We start from the raw sequence: 24159 nt of genomic DNA, 5'->3' as shown, positions 1-24159 counted from the left end.
AACACATTACGATCTTGATCAACTGCATAGATGAAATTTTGATAACATACAACCTAGTGCTCTCTCTCTGTGTGTCAACGTGCAACACAAACCTCGAACAAATCTTCCTCTTGTGCAAATCTCTTTCCAAGATTAATCTGGCTGTTTCCTTACTAACACCAAGCTGTACAGCAAGTAGTCTAGTGGTTAATCACCTGTCATGGGCAACAATTTCCCTAGCTTTCACTACATTTTCATTTGTCCCTTCAGAAACTGGCAGTCCACAACGTGGTTCATCCACCAGGGACCCCCCTCCCTCCCCTCTTTAAATGTTAAAAACCAGTGGAACACCTATGCATGGCTCAGACAGTCATCGCCGTCAACTTTTTTTTAGGTCTTGCTACACTTCTGTAGTAGTTTTTCCTAATTTATAATAAAATTTTATCACAGCTTTGTTCCATAATGCAACTTCTGACATACTCCATCACACACTCTTACTTCAATAGCTGCCACACAAAAACTGCTGCATCATCCGACTCAAAAGTTGAACAACACACACACACACACAGTGATTACAACACATACACACACACACAAGTGATCAAAACTATAAACACGTTCGTTACTTTTATTCAAAGGACTTTTATTCAAATCAATTTCATTGCTTAATGAGCACACTGTGTACGTACTTGTGGTGCAGTAGTTATCGCATTTGTCTAACATGCAGAAAGCCAAAGGGTTGATCCCTGGCAAGCACAACAGGATTTTTTTGCTGGCCTGTTTTTGTGAATGGTTAGCATAACTGCTCTCCAACCAACAGGCTTTGGGTTCAAATCCTGTAGTGGGCACAGATGTTTGTGACTGTTGTTAAGTGAGAGATGAATTTCATCACCCAGTGTGAGACCACTGCCCTGCTTCTTGGAAGCCTGAAGCACCTTGTAAAAAAGTTACATGTTTGGTCTCTGGAGTATGATATCTAGACTAAGTAAAAAATAAATTAAAAATACAAAAATCATATAAAATTGATAAAAATTGAAGAAAAAAAAATCACAGTCCAAAATGTACTACAGGTTCACAAATAACCTTTCGTGGGTGGGAGCAACATAAAAACTAAACAAAACATTTAAAAAAAATGGAAAGTATAACCAATATTTGAAAAGAAATTTTGGGGATTGTCTTATTATATCAGCATATATGGTAAGTGCCTTTATTTATAATGCAGCAGTGTCTTGATATTTGAGAGAATGGTAAATGTGGGATAAGAACTGTAAAGAGATCTGTATAAGGAAAACAGGGAAAACTGAATGTTTGCATGTCTGCAAGGCACATGAATTTCTGCTACGTTTTAAGGGAACGTTATGAGGAATTGGTAATGTATGCCCATTTAATGGAAGTCTTTCAACTGATGAGTTGAATGACTTCTATTAAGTTTTTTCCATTAACACAAGTCTCTAATGAGCAGAGGGAAGGTGAGCTAGAGACCTACTCCCTAAGGACTGCAATAAAATGGAAGCATCCAACTATAGAATGGTTTATATTTCTTCTGTGTTTGTTAAGATTTTGAGATCAGCAAGAATTTGTATATATAAATGGACATATTAGGATAATATGCATGAAAGCCAGAATGGATATGTTAAGGATACGCTTGTTTCAATAATCTGGTTGCCATTCATATTAAAGTAAAAAAAGATCGGTCAATGAAGGAAATGTACATACTGTGATGTTTTAGGATTCTGCCAAAGCATTTGACAGGTTGCTGTACTTTAATAGAATAAATTGATATTTAAGATGCAACATATAATACGTATATCCAATATATACAAGTTTAGATATTAGACCAGTAGATTGAATTAGTAATCTGACAGACATCAGAGTTGTGTATGGAGAAGCTGTAACCAAGAGAAGGAAAGAAAGGAAAAGGTGTAGGGATATGCAGAACTATTGTTGAATCTTTATGTAAACTATAAAGTGGATAATCAGTTGTATACCTCAGGATTCTGTTCTTGGTCGTCTGCTGTTTTTAACGGGTTTATAAATGATATTTCATGTGGACTGACTAGGGATTTTGTTATTTGCTGGGCTCTTGTACTTTCTCCTTCGTCCTTGCTCGAGGTCTATAAGTAGTTTGTTTTTATCTTCGAGTAAAGGAGTACTTGTGATGTTAATTCCTTTCAAGAAGATTTGAAAAAACTTTTAGCTTGAACAAATGAGTGAGGATGTAGTTTTAATATTAATAAGTGCAAGGTGTTGCATTTTGGAGTGAGAGATATAAGGCAGTGTACTATATTAATGGCACTATACTGCAGGAAATAGATGAGATTCAAGATCTGGGAATTTTGGAGAGAGTCCAGAGATGAGTGACTAAGACAATATCAGGACTCTGGTATGTTGGCTTGGACAAAGGTTGAAGGATTGTGGATTACAGAATTTCGTGGATAGGAGGAAAAGAAGTAATATGATAGAGACATTTAAGTTAGCGAGATTTTATTGGATTAATCCAGAGGAGATTATAAAAAGAGTAGAAGGTGAGAGGAGAAGAACCAGAGGCAAAGAGGAGTGTGAGAGGTAGATTCTTTACATGGAGAATTGTGAGTAATGGAATGCACTGCCAGAATATTGTTAATGCAGAATGTGTTAAGGATTTTAAGATTAAGTGTGATGAGTCTGCTGACTCCATGGAGAGTGTTATGATAATTATTATTACGTAATACCTCCAGGGAGTCCAAGGACTCATTGAGGGATGGCACCTCTTCTACAGCTCTCTCTCTCTCTCCTCCACTTAATCCAGCAGCCACACCAACGCCATCTACCGCCCACCACAACCACTAGTATTTTCAAAGACAATCACAAACATCCATGCCCATGGAGGGATTCGAACCTGCAGCCTTTTGGTTGGAGAGCGGATACGCTAACCACTCAGCCAACCAGGCTATTATTATTGCCAATAGACTGCAGAGAGAGAGAGAGATATTCAACTATCTGCAGATGAGTGCAACTATAGAGGGCCAATAATTGGCACCATTAGTAATAGTGCCAATGGTGTGCTCTTTAGAAGGATTTGAATAAGCAGAAAAGGTGAGCAAATGAATGGTAGTACTAGTTTTAAGAAGCTAAATGTAATGATTAAACTTCTAGGACTGAAAAAAAGGGAGAGACTTCATTATCTATACAACCATGCTGGAGGAAGTGCAAAATGCCAGGGATCTTTGAACAATGGTGAAAAAAAAAACTGAAATTCAAAGTACATAAGTATTACTTACAATACTGAAGAAACTGATAAGCAGAGATGAGAGAGCAGTTCCAATGTGTAAAGTCCCTGATCAAACCATATCTGAATTATTGTGTTCAGATCTGGTCACATCAGGATTTGAAAGGATGAAGAATTTTAAAAAAAAGAGTACAAGGTAGATAACAAAATTAATATCAGAAAAGTAGAATATTGTTTATAAGGATAGAAGATGAAGGAGATGATATGAGTGATGCATTCAAGCTGAGAAGTATTTACCAGATGAACAACAGATTTTTCATATGATACAAAAAAAGGAGAAGAGATAGGCATCCGTCACTGGAATTTGAAAAAAGAAATAACGAGTAAAAGAGTTAGAAGTAGCCATTTTGCATGGACAGTGATAGAAGCATAGAATGCATTGTGATTTGAGCTGAAATGCCAACTAAAGTCTTAAATAGCACATAGTCTTAAATAGTGGACAAAAATTGGATTAAAATTAGGCTGAATTGAGGATGAGAGCATCCCTAATTTGGGACAGTTTCATGTAATCAAATTTGTTTCTGTTTAGGTAGTTTTTTAAGGCAGAGCAAATTCAAGGAATAGTCTTTCACATTTATATTTGCTGCAGTTCAGTAGAGTGACCTCCTTTTAGAGTATCCTGTGGTGGGTGTCCAAAGCACAGTCGGTAAGTCTTCAGCCCAATGGAGACTTGGCTCCATTCCCTAAATACAATAGTCTCTTCTTGAAGATACTGGTCCATGAACTTTGCTCAATGATTATGTTAAAGGCAATCACAGAAATATAATCATTATAGGCCATCCTGGTTGGCCGAGTGGGTGTATCTGCTCTCTCCAGCCAAGAGGCTGCGGTTTCAAATCCATGCTAGGCATAGATGTTTGTGATTGTCTTCCACCTTCAGACATTCATTCATACAAGTGAATAAACACTCTTCCAAGATGGAGTGGGTCACCATGGGAGAAGTAGACCCCAACCCTCCCCACAATGGAATGAGGTCTTTACCCCAGCAGTGGGGAAAAGTTGCAGGCTGGAAAAAAAAAAAAAAAAAAAAAAAAAAATCATTATAGACATACTGGACAATCATTACGTTATAGGATAAATGTTTCCCCTATTGCACACACGTGGAAGAATGTAGGGGTCCAGGACCTCATCTCGCAGCATTCACAGTTCCACTAGGAAGTACAGTATGTCATAAAAAACAATACTGAATAACTACTATTCAGTACTGAAGAACAGTAGTTTTTTTTTTTGGCCCATACCATACATACAGGTTGGCACATCCACCCAATGAGATGCTTTCCAAAACTATCACGCACACACAACCTCCACTATAAGTGTCCCTTTCATAGATATTAGAGGGATAATAATGTCACTGGTTCTTCTCAAGATCAGAGTATGCTGGATATCATTTTGTGGAGAAAATCAGAATTCATCTGTAAAAAATACTAATCCCACTGGTCTTGGAGGTCGGTATTGTTGATGTAGAGCCTGGCCCATTTCAAATGTTCCCTCGTATGGGGTAGGGATGGGCCATAGAGATGGTCTCTATGCTAGGCAATTGGTGGTCTGCGTGCCCCATCCCTATGCTCCAATTATGCCAATGTTCCTGTAGCCAATATGAGGTGAGATCACAGCTGATTCAGAGCAGCACTCCTGTTTCAGCAAGCAGATAACTGGAGATATAGGCACCCATTATGGTTATAGCTGGAGCTTTCCTTCACTATGTCTCTGGGATGTTGTTTGTTTGTGACTGTTGGAAATGGTTCCAGTCTGTGAATCACAGAATGCCTCATGCAACCATCTGGCTTTCTCTGCTTGACTTTAGCCAGCCTCTAGTGTTATGATGGCTTATTAATTTTACTATCACAAAACGTATTGTTCTCACTCCAGACCATGAAATGGAAAAACTACTCCAAAAATACCCACTGTTATGCCATGGCTCATCTGCACATTTCACTGAGCACAACTCATTTTTATATGATAACCAGACTTGCCATTACTTTTTTTGCATAATGTACCCGACTTTGATAAGTATTTTACTTTTCCCCTCCATCCCCAAGCCATTGCAATTTTTCTCTTTGCTCATTAACTTATGGAAACTAGTGTATTAACTATTTACTCCCATCATCAAGCGCTTAATTTCTAACCCAATTTAACTGAAAAGGAAAAATATCATCTTCATCAATTTCCTGATATGTACCTAAAAGGAGTATTCAGATTACAATGACAGCACTACTGATTAAGTTTACATTATTAATCTCCTATCAACAATTTTCCTCCAAATCAATCTATTACTTGTGAGTACTCCAATATTGTCGTATCTAACATTCCGTGCTTATGACTGAATCAATCCAGCTAGACATTAGTCTTCCTCTGGGTCTCTTTCCTGCCATCCTGGCATCACACACCTGTTTTACTAACCTTTCTTTATCCAGTGGCCATACCACCTTAGATCAGTTCCGCTGACACATTCTTAAATGCTAACAATGTCAAGTTCCTTTCTAATATCTTCATTTTTAATATGATTCTGTCATTGATACCAACAGTTCACTCCCCTAATTTTTCTCAGAAGCCTCATAACTGTGGTCACTAGTCTTTGATCACGTGCTTAATTTCTAACCCAATTCTCAGATCCATAATTTAAAATTGGTTTGAATACTGTCTTGTATACTGCTAGTTTGGTGTTTTGGCTAATTTCTTTCTTATTCCATATAAATTTATTCAGCTGGCTGCCCACCATACCAGCTTTGCTTATTCTGTTGTGTATTTCCAGATTTAACCTGCCATCTTCACTAAAAACTGTGCCTTAGGCTGAAATATTTTATGTTTTCTATACCCCTGCCTATTTTCATAGTTTTGATCTTTTTATTGCTGATTCTCATGCCAAATTTGTTACAGCTGAATTTAGTTAGAGAATTCTGGAGACTTGCACTAGATGTGTTTAGGAGTACATCACCTGCATAAAAGCAAAGAGCTAAGTTTGACATCTCCAATTCTAATATCAAAATTGATGCCACTTTCTTTCTTTCATAATGTTATCCATAAAGATGATGAATAAGAGTGAAGATAATGTGCATGTTTGTCTTACCCCTGATTTTACATGAAACTATCTTCCAGTATTTCCTTTAATTCTAACTGCTGACTGGCAACTTAAATATAGACTTAAAATGAAAATCTGACCTTAACAACCTCTATTTAGCTTGAACCCAGTTTCTTCTTCTTCAAGTTTCTCGTCCACAATCTTTCTTGACCTCTTTTCAAGTATACTTGCATAAATCTTACTTGGAACACTTAATAGAGAAATTTCTCTGTAATTTCACATTCAGTTTTATTTTCTTTTTTATAGATGGATATATGAGAGCTCTACTCTAATCAGGAATTCAACCTTCTGACCAGGTGGCACTCTAAATTATTCAGTGTAGCTACCGCAAAACTTATACCTCCATAGTTAAGCATTTCTGGTTGAATATCATCTACTCCAGCTGCCTTTCAACAAGTTTTGAAGCTTTTTCTACCTCAAGTATTGATATGTAATCCTCTTTGCATATCTCCTGAAACTTTTCTAGTACGGTTCTGTCACTGCTTGGTTCATTTAGCAGTCTTTCAAAGTAATGACTCCAGACATCTAGGATATCCTTACTTCAGTTTTTCATGTCACCTTTGATTCTTTTTACAATACTCTTTCTTCCATTTCTAAGCTTCTTCAATAACCTCCAGAACGTTTTGCCACCTTATGGAAAATATATATCCTTCCTGATATTTATTTTCCATACTCTTGCTAAAGTCTTCCCATGACTTTTGTTTAGCTACTTTTACACGCAGCCTATGTCGCTTACATTTTTCTCTGTATTCTTTTCAAGCATCTGCTGACTTATTTGCTAGGAACTTTTGGTATGCTTCTTCTTTTCAGGATTACTTCTTTAACTTCTTGTGTCCATCATGGTATTCTTAATTTTCTACCCTTGCTTCTTCAGAGTTTGCCACTGAGACTCCAATGTGCGTGGCTCTTATTTTCAACTTGTTTAATTTTTTCTTCACTAATGTTTGTACAGTCGAATCTACAGTTTACTTGTAAAACCTGCTCAACTTTAATTCTTATTAAAGCTTTCTTACATGTTCTTTTCAATGTGATATCCACTTTTATCCTGCTGAGATTAATCAACTAAGTAATGGTCACATCCAATTTCAAATCCTCTGTACACTCATATGCTAAATGAGGAAGATATCACTATCAACAATGATGTAGTCAATGAGGCTTTTCCTATTTCTTGTGTCTTCTCTCCATGTGAACTTGTACAAAATCTTTATGTTGAAACAAGATGTTAGTAATGAACAGTTCGTGTCCTGAGCAGAAGTCCAGTAAATACCATTATTATTAGTTTTTCCCCTTTTTCCAAATTTTCCCAGTGTTCCTATATGCCTGGTGGGATTCATTTCTTTCTCTGCTGTTCAGATCTCCAGCTAGGACCACTTTTTCCATTTTCTTCATGTCAGCTGCCTGTTCTAATGACTCAAAAAATTCCTCCACTTCTTCCTTGGAAGAACTTTCTGTGAGATCATAGGCAAATAAGTTTCATTGTATATGTTCCCCACATAACTCTGCTTGAAACCGCCATCCAATCAAGAAGTTTATCTTCATGTTTGGTATTGAATGCTATCACTACTCCTTCCTTTCCTTGATCATTATTGCCTGGAAAACATTTTATTTTTTAGTAAGTTCTTACCTGTTTTTGTCTTCTTTGTCTCAATAACGCCAATTATGTCCACATGGCACCTTTCCAATCTTCTGCAAATTTGATTTCCTTTCCATTAACACTCCTTATATTAATGGTTAGAGCCTCCACAGCTCAGTCGCTTTGGCAAAGCCCTTTGGTCGGAAAGACCTGGATACGATTCCTGTCAGTGACATAAGGAACCTTTATCTGGTCTTTATCAACCAAAAGTCAGTTTGTCAGTCTCATATGGAGGTAGGGAGGGAGTTTTTTCACCCAGAAACTCAGGTTTTTCATCCCTCAGAACAGGCAAAAAGGCCCTGTGAACATACATGGATTGCAGTCATGAATACTGCCCTTAGGGGATGCAGCAAGGAGTGACAAACCAGTCGCATTAAATTCATCATGAACCCCTCATTAGGGGAACTCTACCCATCCTAAAGGGATGGATGGGTAGAGTTCCACTAATGAGATTAATCAATCAATATTGATTGATTAATCTCATTAGGGGAACTATACCCATGGATGAGATTAATCAATCAATATTGATGTAGTTCCTATCTTCAGTTCTTCTGATATTGGGTTTCTTCTTCTTCCAGATGTTGAATTGGAGCTTATTCCAGTAGCTGACTTTTCATTGTTTGCCCCCTAGTTTACCGACAAAAACAGCTGGGGGGGCTTGTTTAACCCCCCCCCCCCCAGCTGGCAGGAAATCTCATCATGTTATACATCATATGTTTTATGGTTTAAGCCAATACAGAGTACAATTTAGTCGGCTAAGTCCCAAATTGCCAGCCCATCCTCGTTTGTTCAGTGCCCAGTAGATACCTACTAATAGGTCAAAAACCCCAGTCGGTTCTCTGCATTCCTGAAAAGCAATGTGGAGGTCTCCTCCCTGTTATTTGGCTTTGACCCTTAAGCAACTCCTTAAGGAAAGATATATGTAGGAGAAAGAGCATGGGCAAGAGAACAGAACCTTGGGGGAACTCAAGCATCAATAAAGAAATCACCTGAGAAGAAGCCATCCAACATGTCAATGTTGAAATGCAACAAACGACCAGAGAAGAAAATGCAATCCAATCACAAAGGACAGGAGGGAGACCTCAATGCCAGCCAATTAAATACCTTGGAAATATCAAGTGCTACCACATGAGTTTCTCCAAATCTTTCCATATCTGCATCAAGAGGTGGATAACTACTTGAGTTCTGTTCTATGAATTCAAATGACTATTAATGAATATCTTAAAACAGTGATCCTCTCATTCATTCTCAAGTGAAATGAAGATAACCTAGTGGATTTCAATGCTATCAAAATACAATCTCCTATTTTTACTGGAATAAATCCCAAATTTGACTGATCTTAGAATACTCTTCTCACATTTGAGTGGTGTGTGTCCAAAAAACCTTCCCTAAGAATTCTTGATTGTATACAGAAGAGGACAATTTGCCTAATAGGTGACTCCTCTTTCTCTCTACACACACACACACACAGATCCCCCCCCCCCATCCTCCACTCGCTTTCTCATAGGTGCTTTATTTCTGCACTGTCTTTTTTTAAAAAAAAAGTACTTCCATGAACATTATTTCGCTGAACTGATCACCACCATTCTTCCTCTTTCTTCTAATCATGTAAGAACATGAGCAGCTCTTAGTCAAGATCTGTATACAGTTCAACTCCAAACTTATCAAACCAACTTCTCATCATTTTCATTCATTCCATCTACCTCTGTTCTTTGGAACAGCCATCTCCATATTGTTTCTTTTTTGATGAACACAATTCCTAGCTTTTCAAAAAACAGACTCTTTTCTCCTTAACTGTTTATCCACGGATGGCACTTTGTGTGTGTGTGATCAATAAAAAAGAATGATAGTACTTTGGTAAAAATCTAGGGAGTAAAAAATTACAGCATAAATACATATATAATGCAGCATGTCAAGCTTTTTAGTTGTAATTTTTAAAATAATTTTCATCTGACTCATTTTGCCACAACAAATGTTTCATTGAATTCAAAATGCTTGAACTAGTTTTAGATACTTGAACTAGATTCTAAATACCAAATTTGATTAAATTTAATTCAACCAGCACAAGGACTATTAATATTACTTTAAACCATTCTGCTAATAAAAACAATCCAATTAAATTCAACCATCACAGAGGCATCTTACATCTGAAATATTATTGAATTCCAAAGCCAGTCAGAGCAATATTGTATAATATACAGTATGTTCTGTTCCCTTATACAAAAAAAAAATCTATCTAGCCAAAATCCTAGAAAAACTTCAATAGATGGACACTTAGACAAAATTAAAAATTTGATAGGTACTTAGACATTTTGCAACATGCACTTATTAGAACAACTTAAATATTATTGTTTTTCCTTATCTAAGAGTCTGATTTCAAAGTAAAAATATGTCTGTAAAAGAAGTTCACTAAGATTGGCAAGCTTGCTTTCAGTTATCCAGTTCTTTCAAACCAACCATATTGCCAACTGAGTTCACAAGTATGGAATGTATAATTACTGTATAATTATACTTAACAATTATATTTAATATGATGTATTTCTATATACATTAAAATGCAGCAAATATTTTTCTTTTTTACCTGAACTGTTTGGTAGCATGCTTCATATTTGGTAAGAAAGAGGTTAACATGGGTTGCAAGTTGTGCTTTCTCTAGATTAAGCTTTTTCTTTTCAAAAGCAATAAATTCTTCAATAGATGTCATGAATTTCATGGAAACTTAACTCTGACCTATAAATGAAAATTCTGATCTCATTAAATCACATATCTCATACTCACAAACATACAATGTAAAAAGTCTTCAAAAATGGAAAAACATCAAATCGCAAAAAGAAATATTTCATACAGGCAACTTCATCGATTTTTCCAATATTTAATTAATTCTTGAAATTTTAACAGTATAATATTATACTGATCACACACCAGGCCACTCAATGAAGTAATGGTCTAAAGACAATTTAGCTGCTAAGCTGTCAGTTTGAATATCTTTGAAGCATGGATGCTTACAAAACTTCTTTTCCCAAAATAAAAATCTAGGGGAAGATAAATATCACTGGCTGGTGTGGCATCACTACTATGCTAAGTGAAGATCTGAAGCAATATAAAATCTTACTTGGTTTCAACATAAGAGTTCCTAGCATATTTAATCTTTTCTCTAGAATGAATTACCACATTACAGATTTTATTTAAAAAAAAAAAAAAAATGCAGTGCTTAAGGGTCAAATCTTTATAACTGAGAGGAGACCTCCACATAGCCTTTAAAGGAATGTGGAGAACCGACCAGGGCTTCTGACCTAATGTCCAATCCTCACATTCTCGTGATGCACCATATTGGGCATCTACCTGGATACTGAACGAACAAGGATGGGCTGGCAATTTGGGATTTAGCAGACCAAATTGTATTCTTACTGACTTAAACGAATATACAAAATGATGGTACAACATGACAAAATTTCATTTTGGCGGGGGCGTTGCCTGGTTAAACAAGCCCCCCCCCGTTGTTTTTGCAGGGAACCAGGGTGAACAGCGAAAAGTCAGCTACTGGAACAAATCTGAAAGCACACCCCAACTCAACATCACCAGGGTTAAAGATCGGTACTATCAACATAAGAAGCCTGAATGGCAACGAAACGGAGCTAGCTGACGAATTAGATAAGTACCAGATCGACATAATAAGGGTGACTGAAACAAAAAAGACAAAAACTGGTGAGATCTTTCTGAGCAATAAATACAAAATGTTATATTCAGGCATTGACAATAAAGGAAAAGGAATAGCCATATTATTCAAAACAAAATACGAGGCTAATCTTCTTGAATGGCAGGCAGTCTCAAGTAGAGTGATATGGGCAAATATCAGAATGATGAATTGGACAATGAGACTTATTTGTGCCTATGGTCCCACAGAAGGTCCTACTAAGGTAGAAGTGGAAGAATTTTTTGATGCTTTAGAGAAAGTAACTGACACAATGAAAAAGGAAAAGTTGGTCCATGTTGGGGATCTAAATAGCAGTGTAGGAAATGATTGTCAGACATGCAAAAATATTTTGTGAAAATTTGGAGAAAAGAGCAAAGCTAATAATAATGTCAAATACATGTTGGATTTCTGCTCAGGACATGGACTGGTTATTACTACACCATGTTCCAATATAAAAATGTGCACAAATTCACATGGAGAGAAGAGGCAAGGAATAAGAAAAATCTCATTGACTATATTATTGTTGATAGTGATGTTTTCTCCCTGGTGCAGGATACCAGTGTACAGAATATTTGAAACTGGAAGTGATCACTATTTAGTTTTCAGCAAGATAAAATTGAAATTTCATATTGAAAAGAATAACATGTAAGAAAGTTTTAAAGCTAATAAAAGTTGAGCAGCTCTCAGATGTGAACTGTAGACAAAAATACACAAAGAAAAAATTGAAGAAATTCAATAAGAGATTATTCAAAAAAAAATGAAAGAGTTTGAGAACAGGAACCAAACTTTGGAGATTCAGTTGCAAGCCTTGAAGAAAATCCTGATTGATTCAGCCAGAGAGGCATGTGGTGAGGTTGTGTACAAGAATGGAAAAATCAGAACTCCATGGTTGACACAGGAAGTTAAAGAGGCAGTGAAGTAAAAGAGGAAAGCATATCAAAAGTTCCTGGCAATAAGTCAGCTTGTGCTCTTAGAGAATACAGAGATAAATGTAAGAAAGCTAAACACTGTCTAATACTACCTAAACAGAAGTCAAGGGAGGACTTTGGCAAGAACATAGTAAATAAATATCAAGAAGGTGGTAAGATATTCTGGAGGTTGTTGAAGAAGCTTAGAAATGGATGAAAGAATGCTGTAAAAGGAGTTAGTTAGATGATAAAGGTGACATGAAAACGAGAGAAAAAGATATCCTTGAAGTATGGAGTAATTACTTGCAAAAATTACTAAATGAAACAAGCAGTGATAGCACAGTGGTAATAAACTCTCAACAGGCATACAGTCAGGAATACATATCCATACTTGAAGCAGAAAAAGCCATCAAAGGCTTGAAATGTGGAAAGGCAGCAGGAGTAGATGATATTCGACCGGAAATGCTGAAGTATGGTGGTATAACAGTCTTACAGTGGCTCCACTTCATCGTTCAGAAGGTCTGGACAGAGGGACGAATTCCTGATGATTGGAGTAGGGCTCTAAGAGTACCCATATACAAAAAGGGAAATAACACTGAATGTGAGAATTACAGAGGTATTTCCCTACTGAGTGTTCCTGGCAAGATTTATGCTAGTATACTTGAGAAACGGCTGAGAAGAATTGTGGAAGAAAAGTTTGGGGAAGAACAAGCTGGATTCAGTCCAAATAGAAGCTGTCAGGATCAGATCTTCACTTTATGACAAATAGTTGAGAAAGCATGTGAATATAACAAAGATCTGTATTTAAGTTTTGTCGATCTGGAAAAGACACATGACAAGGTACCAAGAAAGAAGCTATTCAATACGCTACAGTTATAAGGTGTCAATGGGGCATTATATCAAGCAATACTTAGTCTTTATTTGAGTTGTTAGTCAGCGGTTAGAATTGAAGGAAGTACAGGAAGATGGTTTAATGTTAAATCTGGTGTGAGACAAGTATGTACATTATCCTCTCCGTTATTCATTATGTATATTGATCATATTATGAAGGAAAGTGGTATTAAACATGATATCAGAATTGGAGATGTTAATGTCAGCTCTTTGCTTTATGCAGATGATGTTATACTTCAAAATAAATCTGCTTCAAGTTTGCACTAAATTGAATAACTGTTGTAATAGATATGGTATGAAGGTCAACAATAAAAAGACAAAGACTATGAAAATAGGTAGAATTGTTGAAAATGTTAACTGTGTTTTGAATGAAAACCTGTGGAACAAGTAAAACATTTCGGATACTTAGGCACGATTTTTACTGAAGATGGTAAATTAAATATAGAAATAGACAACAGAATCAGCAAAGCTGGTATGGTGGGAAGTCAATTGAATAAATTCATATGGAATAAGAGAGAAATTAGTCGGAACACTAAATTAGCTGTATACAAGACAGTGTTCAAACCAGTTTTAACTTAGGGATCTGAGAGCTGGGTCAGAAGTAAAACACTTGGCCAAAGACTAGAGACCGCAGATATGAGAGTCCTGAGAAAGATTAAAGGCGTGAATAGATGGCATCAATGGCATTATGATATTAAAAACGAGGATATTAGGAAAGAACTTGACATTGTCAGAATCCAGGAATGCGTTAGCAGAGCTAATCTCAGATGATATGGTCACTTGAACAGAATGGGCGAGTAATGATTAGCAAAGCAAGTGTTCTCTGCCACGTTGGCAAGAAAACAAACCAGAGAAGACCAAGATATAGGTGGAATGATACAGTACAAAGTGCCTTAGACGGAAAAAAAATAAGATCTGATAACATTGGAGTCTTGACAAGTAACAGATTGATTTGGTTAGAATCAAAAAATTCATTGATTTATTTATTTTCATTTCATTATAGAATCAGACTGATTTGGAGGAAAATTGTAGATAGGAAGTTAGTAATGATGTACATTTTTCATGTAGTACTATGTATACTGACCCTTTTCATTCTTTGTCTCTTTCTTTATTTTTCTTCTGTTCTTTGTTCTATTTCTCCTGAATCTTTATTATCCTTTCTTCCAGACCACAACCATCACTGGGATCCAAAACCCTACAGTTGTGTAGTGTAACTCGTGAACATCTGGAAAATTGGAAATCTACTTTGGCCTCTTTTTCAGCAAGACTGGTGGTCCTGGATGGTCAAGCCAGTATCAATTAATTAGTGGACTTACTTGAAGGGTTAATGGTGTTGCAGTAAGTCTCTCATGGTACTGGAGTCAGGATCCAAGGCTTGCTGTTGTGCTAGTATAGCATCCGGGGAGCCCTCAACCATTATCTTCTCAATTGAAGGCTAGTTTGCCAGTCTCATACAGAGGTGGTAGACATTTTTTCTTCCAGAAACTTGGGCTTTTCATCCAAAACAGCAAACTGGTCATAAGAACACACACAATTAACAGACGTAATACATTGGCCTCATAATCTGAGTTGCTTTGGTGACAAATCCAAAGCAACCAACTAATCATTTCATGGATATGGAAATTCGTTATATGAAATTTCACTTTACTATATACTTACAGAATAAGTGAAACAGTGGAAACTGGCCTCTTCACTTAATTTTTTTTTTTTTTTTTTTTTTTTATGTTGGGCCACGTACACAAGAAGTTGGTTGATCAACCTATAGTACATTAGTACCATATATGGGGTAGTGGATTGGGAAAGGAGAAACTTGTTTACATTTGATTTAAAAGCCTGAATATTGTATTCCTTAGGAAATACATCGGGGGGGGGGACTGTTCCACAGTACAGTATAGTTCGCCCACCGATTTGAGGTCCCTCGAAACTACTGCGCATGTCAGAAAAAGGAGAATCCATTCCGATAATAGGGTAATCAGTCTGTCTTCTGGGATGTAATAATAAACAAACTGAGTTTGTTTATTATTACAGGTCGGAAAATTTAGCTTTTCTTTTACGAACATTGTTGTTTTTAAAGTGTAACTATTTTGCTTGTATAACAGTTGGAAAAATGTACGTAGAGTGTTAATACGTGCAAATACTGCGTTCTACATAAAACAATGTCACTTCGCTCCATGATAAGTTTCCTTTTATTCTGGGACTTTTTAAAACAAAATCCGATTTCATGAAGTATTTTCCTTAAAGTTTCTCTTTTCCAAGGAAAATTAATTTTTTCTTATAAGCACAGGAATCAAGTTCAGAATAGTTGGCACTCTTTTCTCGACCACGTAAAATTCATGAATAGTTCTTCTTATAACGTCTACATCAAAATCATTCAAAGCTACGGTTTCGATGGTTTTCTTTCTCTGGCACTTTTTTTTTTTTTTTTTTTTTAAGGAGATTTAAATTTTGGCTTACCTTCACCTTTTGATTCCCTACGAATTCTTTTAACAGTCGACCCCGATACGCCCGCAATTGCACTTGCACGTTTTATGACTTGAGAAAGGGGAACAAGAAGACGGCCTTCTGACGATTCTTTTTTGCAGAATGTCAGCACATTATTCAATATTCTTTTGCAAGAGTTACTGAAACGTTTAACAACAGAACTTGTTGACTGTACTGGATCCATCATACAAATTAATAATAAAAAAAATAATGCAAAAAGAGAACAACAAAAATCAAGCTACTACTAGTACAGCGACAGACAAAGCACGTGATTTCGCAAGTTGGCGACCAATTCGTACATCCTTCATTTCTTTCTCCCCTTCAGCATGAATCGACTATTCTTGGCACAAAGCCAAGAAGGGATCTAGAAATGGTGGGCGAACTATACAGTACAGTAGTAGTAGTAGCAGAGATTAAGGAGAAGGAGGAAAAGGAACTTGTTCTGTGGGTTTCAAGGTGTTCTTGAAAGGATGTAAGGTGGCAGCTGTATGTTCCAATGGGCTTAGTACTGAGTGGGGGAATTATTGATACTATTTCAGATGAATATTTGCCATGGAAATATTTATAAAATACACAAATTGAAGGGATCAAATGTCTATGTGAAACGTCTATATATACTTAATGTGTTCATAGAGGTATAACGTGTTTAGGTAGTGAGCAGTGGGACTCCCTGGATATGCCCATACAATATTCTTCCTCAGAGAAAGAAAATAGGAAGATTAACTCAGAAGCAATAACTAGATATCAGTATAAAATTTTGGTGTAATGAAGTGGATACATTACAGAACTCTTTCGGTTGTTAAGATGTTTATATCTCAAATGTATAAGCATTTATAATTATATTAATTTATAATATCTAACTTTATGAGTTTAAAATGCATAATTTAATTATGGTTACCAATAGGTTTTTAGTCATTTTAAATGTGCATCAAAGCAGTAAAGGCAAAAAGTTGCATTGTTCAAATTTGTTATGAAAAATTTCATTCAATGCAATATTTGAACACTATATTCATTAAATATAACAGTGACCAGTTTGTATAAGAAAAGAAAGGATGGAGTAGGAATTGTTTTCACATAATGAGATAGAAGAACATGCAAAAATTTATTATTTCTGGCACCTCCATGGAGTCAAAGACCCATCATGGGAGACCTATTCCAACCATTGTTCAATAGAATACATATCATACCATTTCTTAAACTCACTGATGAAACACTCACAATCACTTCTGGCAACCTATTCTCCACTCTCCAAGGGAAAAAAATTAGTCCAAAATACCCTTGTTAACCACATTATTAAATATAATTTCCAAGGGCAAGCCCTGTTCTCTCCTGTCTTGCCATGTACTAAATCTAAAAATTAGTGTTAATCCTATAAACCCTTTCAATAACATGCTTTTATGATGTCCTCTCTTATTCACCCTAGTTTTTGAAACCCACAAACCTTCACTCTATTCTTATAGGAAGCATTCCATAGACCTGCCACAAACTTGGTCTTCTACATCCTTTCTGCTTCTCCTTCATCCAATGGAATCCAGGTAGGACCAGACCCGCACACAATAGTCCTGATGCGGCTTAATTTTAAAGCCAATAGCTCTAGCTACCATACCAATCTCAGCCCATACCATCTCAGCCCCCCCCCGCCAAAAAAAAAAAATTTTTATCCGGGCTCCGGAACAGGCATAGCTGAGGAATCAGACCTATGGCTGGGTCAGTATTCCTGACTGTAATCCGTGTGTGTTCAATGGACCGGTTTGCCTGCTTGCGAGAGGAAAAAACCCAGATAAACTGGTGGAAAAATCTCCTCTAAACTAAAACTCCCTCTCCAAGTACGTCAAATCCCAGCATCATTAATTTTCACTTTCAATGTGATAAACAGCTTATGATATCTTCATCTCAAAGCATGTGGCCCTACACTTGGCCATGTTAAACTGGCAACCATTTACTTTTTCCCACTATTGGTCTATTTAAGACATCCTGCAGGATCTTTGCATCATCAAACAAATGAATATTTCTCCCTAAATCCCATATTACAGATGTACAAATCAAATATAGTGGAGTACTTAGTCCTAACTCTGCAGTACTCCACTAGTTACCTGCCTTTTCTGGGACTCAATTCCCCCTGTACATATTTTGATATGTCAAACAGCAACACTCTCATCAATAATATCCATCCTCATTTGTTCCAATTCATGCAACAGAGTTTCATGTGGAATCCTGTCAAATGCCTTTGAAAGTACAGCAGTAGCACTGAATAGTTATTTTCTTTATCCAACTCAAATGCTACTTTATTATGAAAGTAAGCAAATTACTAAGGCAAGACCTATCTTTCCCAAAAGCTTGCTCCAATAAAGTATCATACTCAGTCTACCCAGTTCCAAATTATGTGTTTTACCAACTTTCTACTATACTTCCATTACAGCCACCTTTAGTAGCAGTGGAACTATTTTGACCTTTTTTCACTCCCTTGACACCCTCCCAAAACTGATGCTCGAATTAAACAGCTCAGTCAGAGAAATTTTTTATTTATTTATATATATATATATACAGGGTGTTCGGGATAAATTTGACAGTTTCGTAAGGAAAAAGAAAATCTTCTTTGTATCTATTAAATTTAATGAATTGACAAAAAACATTACAGGCAGAGTTAATTACAATACTATCAACAAGATTTACTCAAAATAACCACCATTAGCATCGATCACAGCTTCAATTCTGCTTCGGAACCTCGAACAAGCTGATGCTACAGTCTCCCTGGGAAGGGCCGCAAAAACTGTTTTAATTTTATCCATTAACTGGGCTTTTGTATTACTGGAAGTGCGATTGGTGTCTTTTTCAACTGCGCCCCATACAAAATAATCCATGGGGTTAAGGTCTGGGGAGTTTGGAGGCCAAACATTTGGACTGGTGAAGTCGTAGAAATTTTCAGACAACCATTTTTGACTTTTCCCAGAGGTGTGGCAAGGGGCCGAATCCTGCTGCCATACATACGGCCTACCATTGGCTACCCTTGTTATCCAGGGCTTGACTACAGTTAGCAACTCCACGAACAAAGCCCGAATTCCAATGCCAGGGTTCTTCAACACCTGTTCCTGCAGATTTGCGAGGAATTCTGCTGTACGAACGCAATCAGATCGTCTGCTAGGGATCTTTCTTCTTGCTACATCCTCGTAGTCACCATTGCAAGTCTCTAGTTCATGCCTGATTGTTTTTACTGTATTCAGGGAGCATTGGACAGCAGTCGTAATATCCTTATTTTGATGGCGGGCACGAATCATCATGATACAAGTTATTCTCTTCCATGATTCAGGTGGGTTCCAGCTATCCATCCTTTCTGACATCTTGTATATGAATGAAGAAGGGTCCAAACTTTTAAATGAAGAGAAGTGTGTGTTAATACATGTAACTTACGGAAAAATATAATTAATTATAAATATGTCAAATTTATCCCGAACACCCTGTATATGTGTGTGTGTGTGTGTGTGTGTGTGTGTGTGTGTGTGTATTTGATCCACACATGAAAGGTCACTAGACCTGTAGCACATTAGTGCCACGTGTGGGCAAGAGGAATAGAAGAAAGGAGGAGGAAGTCAAATTAGTTCAGCAAGTTTCAAGATGGACTATAAAAGGGTGTTGGTTAGCAGTGGCTCTTGTTTTAATGATTTTGGAGGAGAGTGGAGGAATAATAGTGGCCAATTCAGCAGAGTACTGTCCATGGAAATATCTGTAGAAGAGGCACAAGGCAGAAACTGGCTCTCTATGAGATAGGGATTGAAGTGGATATATGAGAAAGGGATCACTAATTAGCTAGACAGAATCAAGCGATCTCAGAGAGGATTTTTGTGCTTTACTCCAAATATGGAAGCAATATTCCATGGTTGGGCAGATTTGGAATTTGTATAGCATTAGCAACTGCAAAGATGTGTAGTAGTGTCCTGTATGAAAAAGTACATTGTTTTTTTGCTGGCTGGAGATGCTATAGTTGAAATCTGGTTGTGCCAGGAAAGACTGGAGGTGCAGGTCAGTCCGAGTAGAGATATCTGATCGTGTTTGGATATCTCAGTATTACTGAAGGTAAGGAGAAGGGATGTGAGCTCTTTCTTGCAAGAGATCAGACAGGCCTGAGTTTTGAAGTTGCATTGAAGTTTACAAGGTTGTCCTTGCCCCACTGAGATATAGCTAAGAGATCTGAATTCAGGTCGCTGGTCATGGTAGATCTTGAGGATTCTAATACTTGAGTTCTAACAGGTTTGTCGAATAAAAAGGAGGAATGGAGTGTACTGTGATCGGCAAAGATATGGAATAGGAGTGGAAGTTTCAGAAAGCAGATCATTTATATACAAGAGGAAGAGAGTGGGTGAAAGAACAGAACCCTGGGATACTCCTGCATTGTGAGGAAATCTAAGGAGAGTAAACCATCCACCATGACACGTAATGATCAACCAGTGAGAAAGTTGGCGATCCAGTTTGCAGAGTGACAAAGGCAGAACATAGGATGGCAGTCTGTTAAGTAGGCCCTAATAAATGCCAATTCTTTTGCACATTATCATAACACACACAGGCTGATATGCAATCTAATCCCACAGCTGAGTTCACATTAAGGTTTAGAAATATAAGCACATCCACTTCATCTGCCACTATTTTCCCATTAAGTCAAAGTCATGTCTGGCATCAAAATATTTCTGCCTGAATGGAACTTTGTCGCAAAATGTGTAAAAAGGCTTATGTGTTCGTCATACGTTGTTTAATTTTGACGGTATATATCAGAACACAAAATTATAAGTAAATAATTATTTATTGACTTATTGCTGATATTTCGCTGGTGTTATAACTATCATCTTCAGAGCACAAAAACACAGTTTGTCACAGTACGCGAGACACAGCCTTTGTCACAGTACGCAAGACTGTGACAAACTGTGTTTTTGTGCTCTGAAGATGCTGGTTATAACACCAGCGAAATATCAGCAATAGGTCAATAAATAATTATTTACTTATAATTCTATGTTTTTTTGCAAAATATCACTAAGGAACTCCACTATTATATTTGCTTCTGTTACATTCTACCATCAGCACTCATTAAAGTCATCTTTCCATAGTCATTTTTCCATTTAATTGCCACATAGCAAAAGAACTCTGAGATTTCCTTTGACCTCATCAGCTAGCTTCCTCTCATAATTAGCATTGGCCTTGCTCACCCTACAGGTCATCCTTCTTGCCTGTCTTGTACTGCTCATGAGATTGCTGATCACCTTTTTCTTAATATTCACTAGACAATTTTTTGCTTGTCTGCAACTCCAGCTTAATGACACATTTTTCCATCTAACTTCTACCTGACTTGTCCTTCTGACTCCAGGTATACAGTCTGATACTGTTTTCTCCAAACACCCCTTCCCCCCACCTCCAATTCTTAGGCCATGGCAGAGCTCAAATCTGACTGTGTAGTTTGTATTAATCACATGCTTTGTAATTGCATATATGAGGTAGCAAAGAGAAAGCCGTGTTCATTGAGATCACTTTGACAAGATAAATTTAAAATTAAAAATTGCATGTGACAATAGCAATGATTAGTTTTTTTTAAATACTGTTGAATGATAGTTGTGATCTGTAGATGGTGTTCAGTGTAGTTGTAATTCTGTATTTTATGAAATTTCTTTGTGTTTCTTGTGCACATCTTTAAGAATGAATAAAATGGCATTCAAATATAAAATAGTGCTAAAGATGAATACAAATGACAAGGATTTTTCAAAAATGGTGAGATGCCATGAATGCAGTATGTATGCTTGGGGTGAGATTTAAGATTTGTGGAGGATTAATAGGAGAGATGAGAGAGAGTCTGAGTCTATATGAAGTGTAGCATACTCTTGGATTATGAGATATTAGTGAATGTAAGCAGTAGCAGGCAAAAAATTGTGGATGTAGCTACAAAAGTAAATGAAGTTCACAGTATGGCTGAGTGCTTGAATGAAAAACGGTAAGACAGCAGTGAAAGTGGAAATGAGTAAGTAATGTTGATTGGTAAGATTGTGTGCACAGATGGCAGCAAGTTAGCAGTAAGACAGCAGATGTGAAAGGTAGTGACAATGTGATCTGCATAAATGACATTGAAAAACTAACTGAAGATTTGAAAGCAGAGTTGATAAATATGAGAAAAGAAATTAAACGTATAAGGAATGAACTGAGGAGAATTACAGATTTGCATGGGAATACGAGGAAGAATGGGAAAAAAAATTTGAAAGAAATATCAAATGATTTGAGAGTGGCAGTGTATGGCAATTCGAAAACAGGTGTGGTGAGTGAAAAGGTGTACAAGGTATGTTTTCCAGGAGGTAGAATGAGTATGGTGGTTGAAACACTGGATAAGAGGAGTACGCAAGCAAAAGAGTTGGTAGTAGTAGTTAGCATGAATGATTTGACTAGTAACAAAAAGAATGTGAGGAGGGACGTCATGAGGCTGCTAAGGAGAGTGAAAGATAACAGTGTGGTAAGTAAGGTAGTCGAGTGTGTTGCCCAGGTATGATAATGAGTTGAGAAGGTGAGCGAAGATTATGAATGATATGCTAGCAGAGTTGTGTGAAGAGAAAGGAATTCACTTTGTGAATGTGTGGGATGATTTTGAGGGGCAGATAGACCTGTATCAAAGAGATGGGATACATTTGAATGGATTTAATGAGTCAGTTGGAGAAACTGCTGCTGCGAGAGAGAATGACTGAAGTGAATGCAAGACTTGAGGAAGCAAGAGATGTTGTGGAAGGGAAAGAGAAGGAGGCAAGTTTGTGAATGGAGAGGTGAGTGGCACTAATGAAGAGAATGAGAGAGAAAGAAAAACAGAGTGAACATGGAAACAGGGCAGATCAGGGTGAACATATGAAAAGTGTAGATGATGGTTTATGGAGTAGATGTGCAAGTAAAATAAAGGATTAAGATAATGTGAGGGTGACATTTAGGTCTGGGAAGGGGTGTAATATCAGTGACGAGAGACAGGAATGGACAGGGTGGAGTGTGGAAGAATCATATCTGAGAAGTGAGGTTAGTGGGACTAATGAAGAGAATGAGAGAGAAAGAAAAACAGAGTGAACATGGAAACAGGGCAGATCAGATATCAAATGAACTCCATCTTCTTGATAGAGTTCATTTGCCCAAAAATTGTTGGTATAAGTGAGACATGGTTGAATGAGAATGACATTTTGACAGATATAGAGATAAAGGGATATGTAGTCTTTCAATGCAAGAAGCATATACTGGCAGTGGTTTTGAAGCAGTATGGTATGAAGTGGAGGTGGACATAATGAAATGTTTATTAGAGAAGAAAATAAGAAAAGGATTATCATTATGGACAATTTCAATTATGGTAATATAGATTAGAATGAAGAGACAGCATCAGGAACCAAAGAGAACGAATTTCTTTAGTTTTTAAGGGATAATTACCTCAAGCAGTGCATAATACAGGGTGGCCATAAATTAACTTTCCCTCTTTGGAAGTATCTGTAGCTAAAACTAACACACAGAATGAGACTACATTTTATATTGAGACTTTCGAAAGCAAAGGGAGATGAATTCCGCAAAAAAAAAGATTTAGTAACAAAAGTTGCCAATAGTTGGGATTTTGCCGCTGGCGGAGCCGAAAGCAGTCAAATATTTGAAGTAAACACAGGTAAAAAAGGATTATGCAAATTTTACTGTGCATATGTGACAGCAGCACCACCAATTCCACTTAAAAAGGGATTGGGAATGTTCAGGCAGTTATTCGAATGACTGACGAATTGTGCTCAATATGCGTCCTACCTTGCCTCAGCGTGCTTTACTTATTAAGTTGTTTTACCTTAAACAGTGCAATGCCGTAATGGCCCTTCGGGAATTTAGAAGGCTTCATAACCTGCATACAGGTCCTATGTCAGCTGTAGCACTGAGATTAAGAAGTTTGAAGAAACTGGATCACTAAGAGTTAGACCTGACAAAGGATGGAAAGCAGTGCAAGAAGAGACAGTAACAGATGATGCTACTGCAGCGTTCATTGACACAGGGACCAGTAGTCCAAGTGCTCAGGCCATAGCTCGCAAACTTGATGTGGCTTATGGTACAGTCTGGAAAATCTTACGGAAAATGCTTCACTTCTATCCGTATAAGTTCAGTCATGTGTAAGCACTAACTACTGCAGATTATAAGCGCATGACCTTTGCGCTAACGTTTCTTGCCCGAATTGAAGTCAACAATGACTGGCCTTGGAGAATA

At 37.0% G+C, this 24159-nt stretch overlaps 1 protein-coding gene across 7 annotated transcripts in view; it reads right to left on the bottom strand.

Moving 5' to 3' along the window:
• Positions 1-24159, bottom strand: part of LOC150095252 (uncharacterized) — a 542725-nt gene that overhangs the window by 437635 nt on the left and 80931 nt on the right. For 4 of the 7 annotated variants that reach the window (XM_090410526.1, XM_090410528.1, XM_090410530.1 and 1 more), the window contains exon 2: positions 10541-10689. The exons of the other annotated variants lie outside the window; for them this stretch is intronic. In XM_090410526.1, coding sequence (XP_090266652.1) covers positions 10541-10672 — 132 coding nt within the window. In that variant the 5' untranslated portion in view covers positions 10673-10689. The remainder of the gene's footprint in view (positions 1-10540; positions 10690-24159) is intronic. 7 annotated transcript variants of the gene reach the window in all.

This window comes from Typopeltis vanoorti, chromosome 20 (assembly GCF_054136105.1).
Source record: "Typopeltis vanoorti isolate ZY-2024b chromosome 20, IOZ_Tvanoo_1.0, whole genome shotgun sequence".
Classification (NCBI taxonomy): domain Eukaryota; kingdom Metazoa; phylum Arthropoda; class Arachnida; order Uropygi; family Thelyphonidae; genus Typopeltis; species Typopeltis vanoorti.
Note: the sequence above shows the minus strand (reverse complement) of the source record. Positions and strands in the feature narration are given on the sequence as shown.